Source organism: Mobula birostris, chromosome 18 (genome assembly GCF_030028105.1).
Source record: "Mobula birostris isolate sMobBir1 chromosome 18, sMobBir1.hap1, whole genome shotgun sequence".
In the NCBI taxonomy this organism is placed as follows: Eukaryota; Metazoa; Chordata; class Chondrichthyes; order Myliobatiformes; family Myliobatidae; genus Mobula; species Mobula birostris.
The window spans coordinates 43,951,284-43,967,316 of NC_092387.1; the positions used below are offsets into that span (position 1 = coordinate 43,951,284).

Consider the following 16,033-nt stretch of genomic DNA (forward strand, 5'->3'; position numbering starts at 1 on the left):
CTGTTGATTGACAAGTGAGCAATTTTATACGAATATATAACCCTGAACTTTGCATGCATTCTATAAGTTAGCTCATTTTAAGTTGATTTAGTCAAAAAAAAGTGCTGCTGTAATGCACTGTTTGGGCTAATTGGAGGTCACAAACAGATAAACAGAGCATGAGAATTTTAATAGTATGTAGAAGGGCCTTCCTGAAGATAAATCCAAGGAAGGTGACGGGCCCAGATGGCGTCCAGGGATGGGTTCTCTGGGCCTGTGCAAGCGAGCTAGCTGCAGTGTTTGCTAACATCTTCAACTGCTCCTTGCTTCAGTCTAAGCTCCCCTCATATTTTAAGAAGGCAACGATAATCCCAGTGCCGATGAAGAGCAAGGTGGCAAGCCTGAATGACTATCAACCTGTGGCTCTGACATCAATTGCTATGAAGTGCTTCGAGAGATTGGTTATGGCACACACCAACCGCAGCCTACCAGTCAACCTCGACGCATTGCAATTTGCCTACCGGAGCAACAGATGTCAGATGCCATCTCTCTGGCCCTACAATCCTCCTTAGAACACCTGGAGAATAAAGCCGCATACATAAGGCTCCTTTTCATTGACTACAGCTCTGCCTTTAATACCATCATTCCAAATAAACTGATTCCTAAGCTCTGGAACCTGGGCCTTAGCAATCAGATCTGCAGCTGGATCTTCAACTTCCTCACAGACAGGACCCAGGCTGTAAAAATAGGAGCCAAGCTCTCCTCTACAATCACTCTGAGCACCGGTGCCTCACAGGGCTGTGTACTCAGCCCCCTGCTGTACTCACTGTACACCCATGATTGTGTAGCCAAGTTTCCATCAAACTTAATATACAAGTTTGCTGATGACACAACAATTGTAGGCCGTATCTCAGGTAATGATAAGTTTGAGTACAGAGAGGAAATTAAGAACCTGGTGGCATGGTGCGAAGACAATAACCTAGCCCTCAATGTCAGCAAGACGAAGGAATTGGTTGTTGACTTCAGAAGGAGTAGCGGACCGCACGATCCAATTTACATCGGTGGTGCACAAGTGGAACAGGTCAAAAGCTTTAAGTTCCTCGGGGTCAATATCACAAATGACCTGACTTGGTCCAACCAAGCACAGTTCACTGCCAAGGAGGACCACCAGCCCCTTTACTTCCTGAGAAAATTAAAGAAGTTTGGCCTGTCCCCTAAAACCCTCACTAATTTTTATAGATGCACCATAGAAAGCATTCTTCTACGGTGCATCACAACCTGATATGGAAGTTGTCTTGTCCAAGACCGGAAGAAACTGCAGAAGATCGTGAACACGGCGCAGCACATCACACAAACTAATCTTCTGTCCTTGGACTCACTTTACACCGCACGCTGTCGGAGCAGTGCTGCCAGGATAATCAAGGACATGACCAACCCAGCCAACACACTTTTCGTCCCTCTTCCCTCCAGGAGAAGGCTCAGGAGCTTGAAGACTCACACGGCCAGATTTGGGAACAGCTTCTTTCCAACTGTGATACGACGGCTGATCAGGTCCTGAGCTGGATCTGGGCTGTACCCTCCAAATATCCGGACCTGCCTCTCGGTTTTTTTGCACTACCTTACTTTCCATTTTTCTACTTTCTATTTATGATTTATAATTTAAATTTTTAGTATGTACTAATTTTTACTATTTTTAATATTTAATATTTGTAATCCAGGGAGTAGGAAGCGCAGAATCAAATATTGCTGTGATGATTGTACGTTCTAGTATCAATATATGTGGTAGCAAATCAATACATCAAAGCATGCAGATACAGTTAAGAGGTTCAGTTGTTATTCAGACCATACATCAGAATGGGGTAGGAATGTGATCCAAGTGACTTTTACTGTCGAGTTATTGTTGATAGACAATAGACAATAGACATTAGGTGCAGGAGTAGGCCATTCGGCCCTTCGAGCCAGCACCGCCATTCACTGTGATCATGACTGATCATCCACTATCAGTATCCAGTTCCTGCCTTATCCCCATAACTTTTGATTCCACTATCTTTAAGAGCTCTATCCATCTCTTTTTTGAAAGCATCCAGAGACTTGGCCTCCACAGCCTTCTGGGGCAGAACATTCCATATATCCACCACTCTCTGGGTGAAAAAGTTTTTCCTCAACTCCGTTCTAAATGGCCTACCCCTTATCCTTAAACTGTGGCCTCTGGTTTTAGACTCACCCATCAGCGGGAATATGCTTCCTGCCTGCAGTGTGTCCAATCCCTTAATAATCTTATATGTTTCAATAAGATCCCCTCTCAACCATCTAAATTCCAGAGTATACAAGCCCAGTCGCTCCAATCTTTCGACATATGACAGTCCCGCCATCCCGGGAATATGCTTCCTGCCTGCAGCGTGTCCAATCCCTTAATAATCTTATATGTTTCAATAAGATCCCCTCTCAACCATCTAAATTTCAGAGTATACAAGCCCAGTCGCTCCAATCTTTCGACATATGACAGTCCCGCCATCCCGGGAATTAACCTTGTGAACCTACATTGCACTCCCTCAATAGCAAGAATGTCCTTCCTCAAATTTGGAGACCAAAACTGCACACAGTACTCCAGGTGTGGTCTCACCAGGGCCCTGTACAGCTGCAGAAGGACCTCTTTGCTCTTATATTCAATTCCCCTTGTTATGAAGGCCAGCATGCCATTAGCTTTCTTTACTGCATGCTGTACTTGCATGCTTGCTTTCAGTGACTGATGTACAAGAACACCTAGATCTCGTTGTGCTTCCCCTTTTCCAAACTTGACTCCATTTAGATAATAATCTGCCTTCCCGTTCTTACCACCAAAGTGGATAACCTCACATTTATCCACATTAAACTGCATCTGCCATGCATTTGCCCACTCACCCAGCCTGTCCAAGTCACCCTACATTCTCATAACATCCTCCTCACATTTCACACTGCCTCCCAGCTTTGTGTCATCGGCAAATTTGCTAATGTTACTTTTAATTCCCTCATCTAAATCATTAGTATATATTGTAAACAGCTGCGGTCCCAGCACTGAACCCTGCGGTACCCCACTGGTCACCGCCTGCCATTCTGAAAAGGACCCATTAATCACTACTCTTTGCTTTCTGTCAGCCAGCCAATTTTCAATCCATGTCAGTACTCTGCCCCCAGTAACATGTGCCCTAATTTTGCCCACTAATCTCCTATGTGGGACTTTATCAAAGGCTTTCTGAAAGTCCAGGTACACTACATCCACTGGCTCTCCCTTGTCCATTTTCATAGTTACATCCTCAAAAAATTCCAGAAGATTATTCAAGCACGATTTCCCCTTCGTAAATCCATGCTGACTCGGACCAATCCTGTTACTACTATCCAGATGTGTCGTAATTTCATCTTTTATAATTGACTCCAGCATCTTTCCCACTACCGACGTCAGGCTAACCGGTCTATAATTCCCTGTTTTCTCTCTTCCTCCCTTCTTGAAGAGAGGGACAACATTAGCCACCCTCCAATCCATAGGAACTGATCCTGAATCTATAGAACGTTGGAAAATGATTACCAATGCGTCCACGATTTCTAAAGCCACCTCCTTAAGTACCCTGGGATGCAGACCATCAGGTCCCGGGGACTTATCAGCCTTCAGACCCAACAGCCTATGCAACACCATTTCCTGCCTAATGTAAATTTCCTTCAATTCATCCATTACCCTAGGTCTTTTGACCACTATTACATCTGGGAGATTGTTTGCGTCTTCCCTAGTGAAGACAGATCCAAAGTACCTGTTCAACTCGTCCGCCATTTCCTTGTTCCCCATAATAAATTCACCCGCTTCTGTCTTCAAGGGCCCAATTTTGGTCTTAACTATTTTTTTCCTTTTCACATACCTAAAGAAGCTTTTACTATCCTCCTTTATATTCTTGGCTAGTTTACCTTCATACCTCATTTTTTCTCCACGTATTGCCTTTTTAGTTACCTTCTGTTACTCTTTAAAAGTTTCCCAATCCTCCGGCTTCCCACTCGTCTTTGCTATGTTATACTTCTTCTCTTTTATTTTTATACTGTCCATTACTTCCCTTGTCAGCCACGGCCTCCCCTTACTCCACTTAGGATCTTTCTTCCTCTTTGGAATGAACTGATCCTGCACCTTCCGCATTATTCCCAGAAATACTTGCCATTGCTGTTCCACTGTCATCCCTGCTAGGGTATTGTTCCATTGAACTTTGGCCAGCTCCTCCCTCATAGCACCATAGTTCCCTTTGTTCAACTGTAATACTGACACTTCCGAGTTTCCCTTCTCCCTTTCAAACTGTAGATTAAAACTTATGATATTATGGTCACTACCTCCTAATGGCTCCTTTACCTCGAGGTCCCTGATGTCAGACAGGGTGGTTTGAGTATCTCAGAAACTGCTAATCTACTGGGATTTTCATGCACAATAGTCTCCAGAGTTTGCAGAAAGTGGTGCAAACATTAAAACTTCTGTGAGCAGCAGTTTCAAGGGCAAAAACACCTTATTGGTGAGAGGTCGGAGGAGAATGGCCAGACTGGTTGAAGCTGACAGGCAACCATAACTCAAATAACAATGCGTTACAACAGCCATGTTGTGTAGAAGAGTATCCCTGAACGCACAACTCGTCGAACCTCAAAGTAAGACCACACCAGGCTTCATTCCTGTATCTAATAAAGTTGTCACAGAGTGTCTATCCCATTGCACAATCTCAGTTTCTTTATCACAACATGCCCTTCCATCTATTTTTGTACCATCCATAAATTTGGAAATTTTGCATACTGCATGTCATTTCTGCAAGCAGTATAGACAAGAACAGATCTCTGTAGTACTTTACAAGTTATCTTCCAGTCTGAAAAGTGCCCATTTATTCCTATGCTCTGCTTTCTACGAGACAGCCAGCTTACAATCTATTCTAACACACCTTCTCTGATACCTTAGAATTTTAATTTTTACACCAGCTTTCTCAATGGCACCTTGTCAAATGCCTTCTAGAAATCTAATTACATTATAACAACCTGTTTCCTTTATCAGTAATCTATTATAACCTGAAATAATTTGAGCAAACTTGTCAAAGATGATTTAACTATGTTGATTTTATACAAAGTTCAACATACAAAGTACATTTACTATCAAAGTGTGTATGCAGTATACAACTCTTAGATTCATCTTCCCTACAGAAAGCCAGGAAACAAAAAACCACCATGGAACCCATTCAAAGTAAATACCATCCCACCCCCCCCCCCAGCCATGCACAAAAAAAGTCCCACAAATGGCAACAAGAAATGAGCAAAAACACAAGATATAAAACACATAATCAAAAAGTTTATTTCAGTTCAACAGAGCGCTCATTATCTGCAGGGAGCCCGATTCAAAATCGCCCAAACTAGCAACGAAAAAAAGGACCAACCAGAAAACTTAGGACACATCATAAACATGAATTGGAATCCACAATCCATATCGATTAAAGCTTACTCTAGCACCTTCCTCCAACAGTGTTGAGGGAGGGAGAGGGGGGGAGGGAGGGAGAGGGGGGGAGGGAGGGAGGGGGGGGAGAGAGAGAGAGAGAGAGGCAGGGAGAGGGAGACCATCACACCTCCAGCAGCAACGAGACAGAGGCCGATAAATGGCACTGAACACTCGCTTACCTCTGCATCTGTCTTGATGATTTCAATCTTCCTTGGCACTTTAATTGGCGAGATCAGAGAGAGATAAAGTTGATCATGGGCCCACATCCCATTTCCATGATTCCTGTCTTCGATGCTGCACGCATTGCTTCGCAACGTCATGATACCCTCCCAATTTTCCTAAGAGATTAGCTACTTCCTCCAATTATTGCCTTGAGCATCTTGCTAATAATAGCTAACTGGCCTGTTGTTAGCTAGCTTCTGCCTTACTCCTTTTTTGAACGTAGTTTAATTGGTTGTTTCTCAATCCCTGAAAGTTATCTCACTTTACTATATTGTGCTTGAAGACAGTCGATTTAAATTTACATAATAATGATCCAATTATACCAGTGTTTAACCTTTTAGGTCAATCTCATTATGTCAGGTAATCAATCGTGACTTCTTACGCTGCACTCAACTTTAAAATTTTGCAGAAAAACAATGAGATAAGAATATACACAAACCACAAACAAGGCTCAGCATATGTTAAACTAAAATACTATGTACTATAATCAGTAGTTAAATGAGAGTAACAAGATTAGCCATTGCTATTAGATTTGAGGATTAGAAAATAAAGCACAAATCAAAAATCAGAAATAGAAGCAGAAATCTAGAATTGTTTTGCAGATCAGGTGGCAAAAATGAAGAAACGTCCTATGTCCTAAGTCATCAGAAATGAAAATATGTTTTTAAAACATAGAGGTAAAAATTAAACAAAGCTATATCAAAAACTGATACCAAGGAAGGCCACAACTTTTCCAATTTTTACAAGGTCATAGCTAATCTGAGTTTTATACCTCTCAAATCAATCAAATCAATTTGAATTATCATTCAAACATACATAGATACAGCTGAATGAAACAGCATTTCTCTGTGGCTAACATGTAAAACATACAAAAAAGCAGATTCTAAATAGTGAGCAAACATTCAAAATAGCAACACCTCAATGGGCGAAATTCACAAAATCCCAGCTGGCCCCTTCGTCACCTCATGTGACTCCGCCGCGAACACCACTGCAGCTACTCTGATCAACGACCAGCTCACTGATGAAGTAGAAACATGGAAACATAGAAAATCTTCAGCCCATGATGCTGTGCCAAACATGTACGTACTTCAGAAATTACCTAGGGTTACCCATAACCCTCTATTTTTCTAAGCTCCATGTACCTATCCAGGAGTCTCTTAAAAGACCCTATCGTATCTGCCTCCACCACCGTTGCCAGCAGCCTATTCCACACACTCACCACTCTCTGCATAAAAAACTTACCCCGGACATCTCCTCTGTACCTTCTTCCAAGCACCTTAAAACTGTGCCCTCTCGTGCTAGCCATTTCAACCCTGGGAAAAAGCCTCTGACTATCCACATGGTCAATACCTCTCATTATCTTGTACACCTCTATCAGGTCACCTCTCATCCTCCATCGCTCCAAGAAGAAAAGGCCGAGTTCGCTCAACCTATTCTCATAAGGCATGCTCCCCAATCCAGGCAACATCCTAGTAAATCTTCTCTGCACCCTTTCAATGGTTTCCACGTCCTTCTTATAGTGAGGCGACCAGAACTGAGCACAGCACTCCAAGAAGGGTCTGACCAGGGTCCTATATAGCTGCAACATTACCTCTCGGCTCTTAAACTCCATTCCACAGTTGATGAAGGCCAATGCACCATATACTTTCTTAACCACAGAGTCAATCTGTGTAGCAGCTTTGAGTGTCCTATGGACTCGGACCCCAAGATCCCTCTGATTCTCCACACTGCCAAGAGTCTTACCATTAATGCTGTATTCTACCGTCATATTTGATCTACCAAAATGAACCACCTCACACTTAGCTGGGTTGAACTCCATCTGCCACTTCTCAGCCCAGTTTTGCATCCTATCAATGTCCCGTTGTAACCTCTGACAGACCTCCATACTGTCCACAACACCCCCAACCTTTGTGCCATCAGCGAATTTACCAACCTATCCCTCCACTTCCTCATCTAGGTCATTTCTAAAAATCACAAAGAATAGGGGTTCCAGAACAGATCCCTGAGGCACCAACCTCCATGCGGAATATGACCCATCTACCATTCTTTGCCTTCTGTGTGCAAGCCAGTTCTGAATCCACAAAGCAATGTCCCCTTGGATCCCATGTCTCCTTACTTTCTTAATAAGCCCTGCATTAGCTACCTTATCAAACGCCTTGCTGAAACCCATATACACCACATCTACGGTTCTACCTTCATCAATGTATTTGGTCACATCCTCAAAAAATTCAATCAGGCTCATAAGGCACGACCTGCCTTTGACAAAGCCATGCTGACTATTCCGAATCATATTATGCTTATTATGCTCCTCCAGATGTTCATAAATATTCATAAATCCTGCCTCTCAGGATCTTCTCTATCAATTTACCAACCACTAAAGTAAGACTCACTGGCCTATAATTTCCTGGGCTATCCCTACTCTTTTTCTTGAATAAGGGAGCAACATTTGCAACCCTCCAACCCTCCGGAACCTCTCCTGTCCCCATTGTTGATGCAAAGATCATTGCCAGAGGCTCAGCAATCTCCTCCCTCCCCTTCTACAGTAGCCTGGGGTACATCTCGTCTGGTCCCGGTGACTTATCCAACTTGATGCTTTCCAAAAGCTCCAGCACATCCTCTTTCTTAATACCTACGTTCTCAAGCTTTTCAGTCCACTGCAAGTCATCCCTACAATCGCCAAGATCCTTTTCTGTAGTTAATACTGAAGCGAAGTATTCATTAATTACCTCTGCTGTCTCCTCCGGTTCCAAACATACTTTTCCACCGTCACACTTGATTGGTCCTATTCTCTCAACGTCTTATCCTCTTGCTCTTTACATACTTGTAGAATGCCTTGGGGTTTTCCTTAATCCTGTCCGCCAAGGCCTTCTCATGGCTCTTCTGGCTCTCCTAATTTCATTGTTAAGCTTCTTCCTACTAGCCTTATAATCTTCTAGATTCATATCATTACCTAGTTTTTTGAACCTTTTGTAAACTCTCCTTTTCTTCTTTACTAGATTTACATCAGCCTTTGTACACTACAGTTCCTGTACCCTACTATCCTTTCCTGTCCCAATGGAACGTACCTATGCAGAACCCCGCGCAAATATCCCCTGAACATCTGCCACATTTCTTCCATACTTTTCCCTGAGAACATCTGTTCCCAATTTATGCTTCCAAGTTCCTGCCTGATCGCTTCATATTTTCCTTTACTCCAATTAAACGTTTCCCTAACTTGTCTGTTCCTATCCCTCTCCAATGCTCTGGTAAAGGAAATAGAATTTTAATCACTATCTCCAAAATGCTCTCCCACTGAGAGAACTGACACCTGACCAGGTTCATTTCCCAGTACCAGATCAAATACAGCCTCTCCTCTTGTAGGCTTATCTACATATTGTGTCAAGAAACCTTCCTGAACACACCTAACAAACTGCACCCCATCTAAACCCCTCACTCTAGGGAGATGCCGATCGATACTTGGGAAATTAAAATCTCCCACCACAACAACCCTGTTACTATTACTCCTTTCCAGAATTTGTCCCCCTATCTGCTCCTCGATGTCCTTGTTACTCTTGGGTGGTCTATAAAAAACACTCAGTAGAGTTATTGACCCCTTCCTATTCCTAACTTCCACCCACAGAGACTCCATAAACAACCCCTCCATGACTTCCTCCTTTTCTGCAGCTGTGACACTATCCCTGATCAACAGTGCCACGCCACCACCTCTTTTATCTCCCTCCCTGTCCTTTCTAAAGCATTGAAAGCCCAGCACTTGAAGTAGCCATTCCTGCCCCTGCACCATCCAAGTCTCTGTAATAGCCACAACATCATAGTAGCCCTGCAGTACCTGAAGTTCTTGGAGTAGAATTGTATTTTGATCATAAAAAACAAATTTATAAAGAAAAAAAGCTCCTTTGCTTGGCCACCAAGAGGCCACCGCGTTCGTATGCGCTGCTCTCCTACTGGAAGCTTTACCCGTTTTATCCTGTCTGATTGCCATTGTCCTTAATTCACCAATAGTTATAAAATATACCTCTGTCTTAAAAATGTGTTAATACACCATTCACAGGGTTTGGAAGTATGAAAATTTGGCAACTCAAAGATGAATAAAAATGCTCATTAATTGATCAAATTCTTAATCTGAAACTATATTCTCACAGCAAAATGACCAATGTAGGAAAGACTAATTTTCAGCAATGAAATGAGTATTCCAAATTAAAAGAAGAATATGTCATTATTTTCACTTTTTAAAGGTGTTCCAGGAAATGAATTTCTGGATATAGAATCAATTACTGAACAATGCACTTTTACAGAGATAAAAGAATTTCTTCTCTGGTTTACAGACTACAAGAGTTTTTGGAGTACTTCAAGACAATACTAAAAAACTGACAGTTGCCTCATACTACTGATATCAGCTACCAACATCTCATATTACTGGGAGTTGTTGCTTGGATGTCAGAACATATTAGAGAAAAACAGTCAAAAGACAGTCGGGTTTCCTGTTTGTTTTTACATTCCCTCCACCGATGATTCAGGAAAAATGGTGGAAAGCAATAAATACACCAGAATACAGAAAGTGCTGTTGACAATATTCCACTGTCATTGTTCCAAATACATAAATTTCCAATATTGTCTTCAATCTCTTGAAGCAATTATTTACCATGCCAAGTTTAAGACTTCTTTCTATTTATTGAATTATTTTAAAACACATTTCCTATCATTCAGAATATGATGGCATTGATTCTCTTAACTTCATACAATAAACTCAACCCCAGCTTTTAAAAGCAAGGACAGATAAGATATCTGAATTTAGTAAGCCTGATAAGATATCTGAATTTAGTAAGCCTGACAACATATTGCCTGTAGTTTATTCATCATTACTTCTGATGATACAACAAATACGTCAAACTTGGATTCAGAAATCTGTAAGTGCCGTCTCAAAGAAATGCAACATAATAAAGTGCAGGGAGTAATTTTATACTCCGATGTTATTCTATTGTATGACAACTCTTTGCTTCAGCTAAAACTGAGACAAATAGAACTTAACAGAAAAATTCTTCAGAGGGAAAACTGGCTTTTAGTCTTCCAAATATTTTTTTACCAAAATCATAAAAACAAACCTTTGTAATTCATTGTTCCCCTGGTGATCCTGTCCTCTCCAGCGTGGATATCTCTTCCGCCAGAATCCTTGGTTCCTGTTTCCTCTCTCTGACCTCTCTAAGTGAGCCATACTTTCACATGGTTCTGAAAAGATTATTAAAAAGCATAAGAAATAACATCTGCAATATTACAGCACCAGCTTTCCACTATAATTCATTACGCTTTCCATTATAATTCATGAATGGAAAGTACCCTAATAAATTTAATGTGGCATTATGCACATTTGAAGAAGCATTGCTACGACAGTTATGTTTTATTATAGGTTGGACTCTGTGAATATAGTCTTGTACTTGAAAGGGCAAAGTGAAAAGATACACATAATTACTACTAGGTTAAATGTAGCTAATCATCTTCAGGTAATGCTTGACTTTATAGTAATCACAAGCCTAGCAAGACTGTAGCATTGGAATTGAGTGAGCCAGCAAGATGCATGATGAATCTGGAACTTCATCTACTGTAACTGATTTAGAAGTTTACAGCTCAATGAGTTTGCAAGAACTATAATAGAAAGGAAATCTCTAAAATATAAAAATGAATGCACAATTTAATACAGTGAATTCTGCTTTCTAGTTTAAAAAATGTAAACATCTTCCCAATCTTTCCATTGAAGCTAGTCTTTTAATTAATCTGTTGTACACTCAGAATTAATATTAAGCCATTTGTGTTAATTATTAGTCCAAATTCCCAAACAAGCACCATCTCTGTACTTTGTTTCACTTAGCATCACTTATGTCAACATCTTTAAAAAAATTCAAAAGCTCTACTGGAAAAAGTCAGTAGGTCATGCAGCATTTGTAGGAAGAAAGAAACTGTCAATATTACAGGTCAAAACAGAGCTGATGCACGGTGTTAATCCAAAATGCTAACAATTCATTTCCTCTCACAGATGCTGCTTAACCCACTGTGTTTCCAGTAGATTGATTCGCCAGATTTCAGCATCTGCAATCTCACATATATCAAAAAAAAAGGATTTCAGTTTTTGGTTTGAGTTCATCTCAACAAGTTCCAACAACATTTGAGTACAAGAAACGGGTAGAACTATTTTTTTAAAATCTCACTCCATCCTTCAAGTGAAAATAAACTTTTCAGTTTCCTTTAATTAAAACAGAGAGCCTTTCCTAAGATGCCCTCCATAAATAATTTCTAAACACGCTACTTGCATGTGTGGCAATTACTACCTGGCACAGTCACTGATGCACTAAGGAAAAGAAAATCTTTACACAAAGTTAATCATGAAATTAGAAATTCAGAGGTTTAACCCCAATGATCACAATGGAAAAGCCATCCCAGGAAAAAGAAATTTGAATTTCACTTTCCAGCCACGAATACTCACTATGTAATTCTGACCAAAAGAAATTCCTAAAAGCTAATGATAGATCAAAGGAACATGAGGGAATCAACAACTTAAAAATCCTAAAAAAACTCTTATTCAACAATGAACTAGACTGCATAAACAAACAAAAACTTTGTCAAGGTATTTTCAATCAGCAATCATGAAAATTGTTTTTAACATTGCTCACAAAAAATAAACAGACAACAGCTGTGGAACTGCATGGTTACTACTCTTCTCCTCACGTATGCAGTAATTGCGAGATGTTGTGATGCTCAGTATCTCATAAGAAAATACAGATTTATTTAATTGTCAAGACTAACAACTGTACATCTGACTGAAATATATTTTTTAAAATTATAATGATTATTTTACCTTTCTAGAAGTGAAAAGCAGAGATTAATATAGATAATAATTTGCAGTTTGTATAGCACCTTTAATTATAGAACGAGCAACTAACTGCAACTAACGAGCTCCTGGACTGGCTCTTGATTGGCTTTGTGGCTGCTGACTCACTCTTGTGAATTTCAGTTATGAATGTTATTTGCTTACTTTTATTGTTTGCACAATGTGGTTTTTCTCCTGTACATAGGCTTCTTTTTAATGGGTTCGATTGTGTTTTCTTGTTTTGTAGCTACCAGTTAGGAGACGAATATCAAGGTTGTATATAGTATGCATACTTTGATAATAAATGTACTTTGAACTTTGAGGTAGGCAGACAGGGTGGGGTGGCTCTGTTGATTAAATCCCTAGAAAGAGGCAGTTATGATCAGAAGATGTAGATTTTTTGTGAGGAGAGTTAAGAAACTGCAAGGGTAAAAAGACCCTGATGGGAGTTATATACTGGCCTCCAAACAGTAGTCAGGATGTGGGATACAAGTTACAACATGAGAAAGAAAAGGCATGTAAAAAGGGCAATGTTACCACAGTCAAGGGAGATTTCAATATGCAGGTAGATTGGGAAAATCAAGTTAGTGCTGGATCCCCAGAGAGTGAATGCCTATGAGAAGCCATTCAGAGCAGCGTGTAGTCAAGCCCACCAGGGAACAACATTTCTGCATTGGATGTTGCAGTGAACCAGATTTGATTAGGAAGCTTAAGGTAAAGGAACCCTGAGGAAGCAGCGATCATGATTACAGTACAATTCACCCTGCGGTTTGAGAGAGAGAAGCTAAAGTCAGATGTATCAGTATTACAATGGAGTAAAGATAATTACAGAGGTATGAGAAAGATGTTGGCCAGTTGATTAGAGGACGCGAGCAGGGATGATGGCAGAGCAGCAATGGCTGGAGTTTCTGGGAGCATTTTGGAAAGCGCAGGAAAGATGAATAAGCATTCTAAAGGGAGGATAACACAACTGTAGCTGACAAGGGAAGTTAAAGACAGCATAAAAGGAAAAGGGAGGGCATAAATTGGCGGTAAGTTAGAGGATTCAGAAGTCTAAAAAACAATATATCTAAAAAAGCCATAAGGAGAGAAAAAAAACAAAATTTAAAGCTAAGCCAGCCAATAGTATAAAAGAGGAAAGCAAAAGATTATTCCGATACGTAAAGAGTAAAAACGAGACAAGAGTGGATATCGGACCACTGGAAAATGATGCTCTAGAGATAGTAAAGGGGGACAAAGAAATAGCAAAGGAATTTATTAAGTATTTTGCATCAGTCTTCTCTGTGGCAGGCACTACCAGTATGCCAGAAATTCATGAGTGGGGGTGGGGGGAGGGAGGCAGAAGAAAGGAAATTACACCCTGACTTCAGTAGTTGGGAATATGTTGGTGTCCATCATTGAGGACAAGGTTTTGGGCTACTTGGAGGCACATGATAAAATAGGTCAAAGTTAGCATGGTTTCCTTAAGGGGAAATCTTGCTTGACAAGTCCTTTTTAATTATTTGAGAGAACACAGCAAAGAAGAGTCAGTCGATGTTGTATACATGGATTTTCAGAAATCCTTTGATAAGGCACCAAAGTAAGGGTGCTAACAAGATGAGAGCCCACGGTATTACAGGAATGATTCTAGAATAGATAGAAGATTGGCTGACTGGCAGGAGGCAAAGAGTGGGAATAAAGGGGGCCTTTCTGGTCGGCTGCCGGTGACTATTGATGATCCACGGGGAAATTGTTGGGACCACTTCTTTGCACGTTACATGTCAATGATTTGGATGGCATAAGTGATGGATCTGTGGCCAAGTTTGATGTGAAGGGGCAGGTAGTGGTGACGAAGCAGGATGTCTACAAAAGGATTTACATAGATTGAGAGAATGAGCAAAGAAGTGGCAGATAGAATGTAGTGTAATGAAGTGTATGGTCACACATTTTGGTAGAAGGAATAAAGGCACAGATTATATTCTAAACAGGGAGAAAAATTCAAGAATCAGTAGAACATGGGGACTTGGAAGTCCTTGTACAGAGTTGCCTAAAGGATCATTTGTAGGCTGAATCAGTGATAAGAAAGGCAAAAACAACATTAGCACTCATTTCGAGAAGACTAAAATATAAAAGCAAGGATGTGATACTTCGGCTAATAAGACGTTGGTCAGACCACACTTGGAGTATTGTGAGCAGTGTTGAGCCCCTTGCCCAAGAAAAGACATCCTGGCATTGGAGAGGGTCAAGAGGAGGTTCACGAGCATAATCCTAGGAATGAAAGGATTAACACAAGAGGAGCACTTGATGGCCCTGGGCCAGTAATCACTGGAGTTTAGAAAAATGAGAGGGATCTTGTTGAAACCTGTTGAATATTAAATGGCCTAGATAGAGTTGATGTGGAGAAGATGTTTCCTCTAATGGGTAAGTCTAGAACCAGAAGACACAGCTTCAGAATCGAGGGAGTCAATTTAAAACATAAACAAGGAGGAATTTCTTTAAACAGAGGGTAGTGAATCTGTGGAATTCATTGCCGCAGATGGCTGCGCAGGCCAAGTCATTATGTATATTTAAAGTGGAAGTTGATTTGTTCTTGCTTATCAGAGCATCAAAGGTTATGGGGAGAAGGCAGGAGAATGGGGTTGAAAGGGATAATAAATCAGCCAAAATGGAATGGTGGAGCAGGCTTGAAGGGCCAAATGGCCTAATTCTGCTCCTATGTCTTAATGTCTTATTACAATTCTATAATTCTTCATGAACAGCAGACCTTAACACCAGATTACACTTGACAGAGTGAGACAGTGTGAGGTGCCCAAGTAAAATTGAGGTCATTAGGAATCAAAGGGAAACTCTGCCCAATGATGTACTAATACTCAGCATAAAGAAAAATAGTTCTGATTACTGAAGGAAAACTGCAGCCCATAACATTACTGGAGGAATTCTTCAGGGCACAAACCTAATTCTTTCTTTTCTTTTTCAATCTTTTTATTAGTTTCATAGAATATAAACATAACATAGCAATAATACAAATTGTTGGAAATACATTGTTATACTTAAAATGAGTAATTATAAAACCAAATAGTATAAATTGACAAAATTCCGAATCCTGTAGGATAACAATGAATAATACAGGACAAAAAAAAACTGGAGAAAAATCATGAAAAAGAAAAGAAAATAGAAAAGAAACAACAAACCCCACCCTAAAAAAAAACTAAACTAAACAGAATTAGTCAACTAAACTAAAAAGACTTGGGCAATTCTAACAACGTAAAAATGGAAGAGAAGAAAACCTTAGTGTCGCCGACTCCATTCCTCTCAACCAACAGTACAGAGAAGTAAAGTAAGTTTGGAAATGGTCAAATTACATCATATGAAAATGTTGAATAAATGGCCTCCAAGGTTTTTCAACATTAATGGAAGGGTCATAAGCCACACTTCTAATTTTTTCCAAATTCAAACACAACATACTTTGTGAAAACCAGTGAAATACAGTAGGAGGGTTAATCTCTTTCCAATTCAGC

General features: G+C 40.4%; 1 protein-coding gene across 3 annotated transcripts in view; it reads right to left on the reverse strand.

Annotated features, from left to right (window-relative positions):
• ccser2a (coiled-coil serine-rich protein 2a) overlaps nucleotides 1–16,033 on the reverse strand; it is a 736,576-nt gene that overhangs the window by 461,727 nt on the left and 258,816 nt on the right. For all 3 annotated transcript variants that reach the window (XR_011889642.1, XM_072282572.1, XM_072282573.1), the window contains exon 6: nucleotides 10,780–10,903. Coding sequence is in view for 2 of the 3 variants with exons in the window: in XM_072282572.1 (XP_072138673.1) it covers nucleotides 10,780–10,903 (124 nt within the window). In the remaining variant the exon portion in view is untranslated. The remainder of the gene's footprint in view (nucleotides 1–10,779; nucleotides 10,904–16,033) is intronic.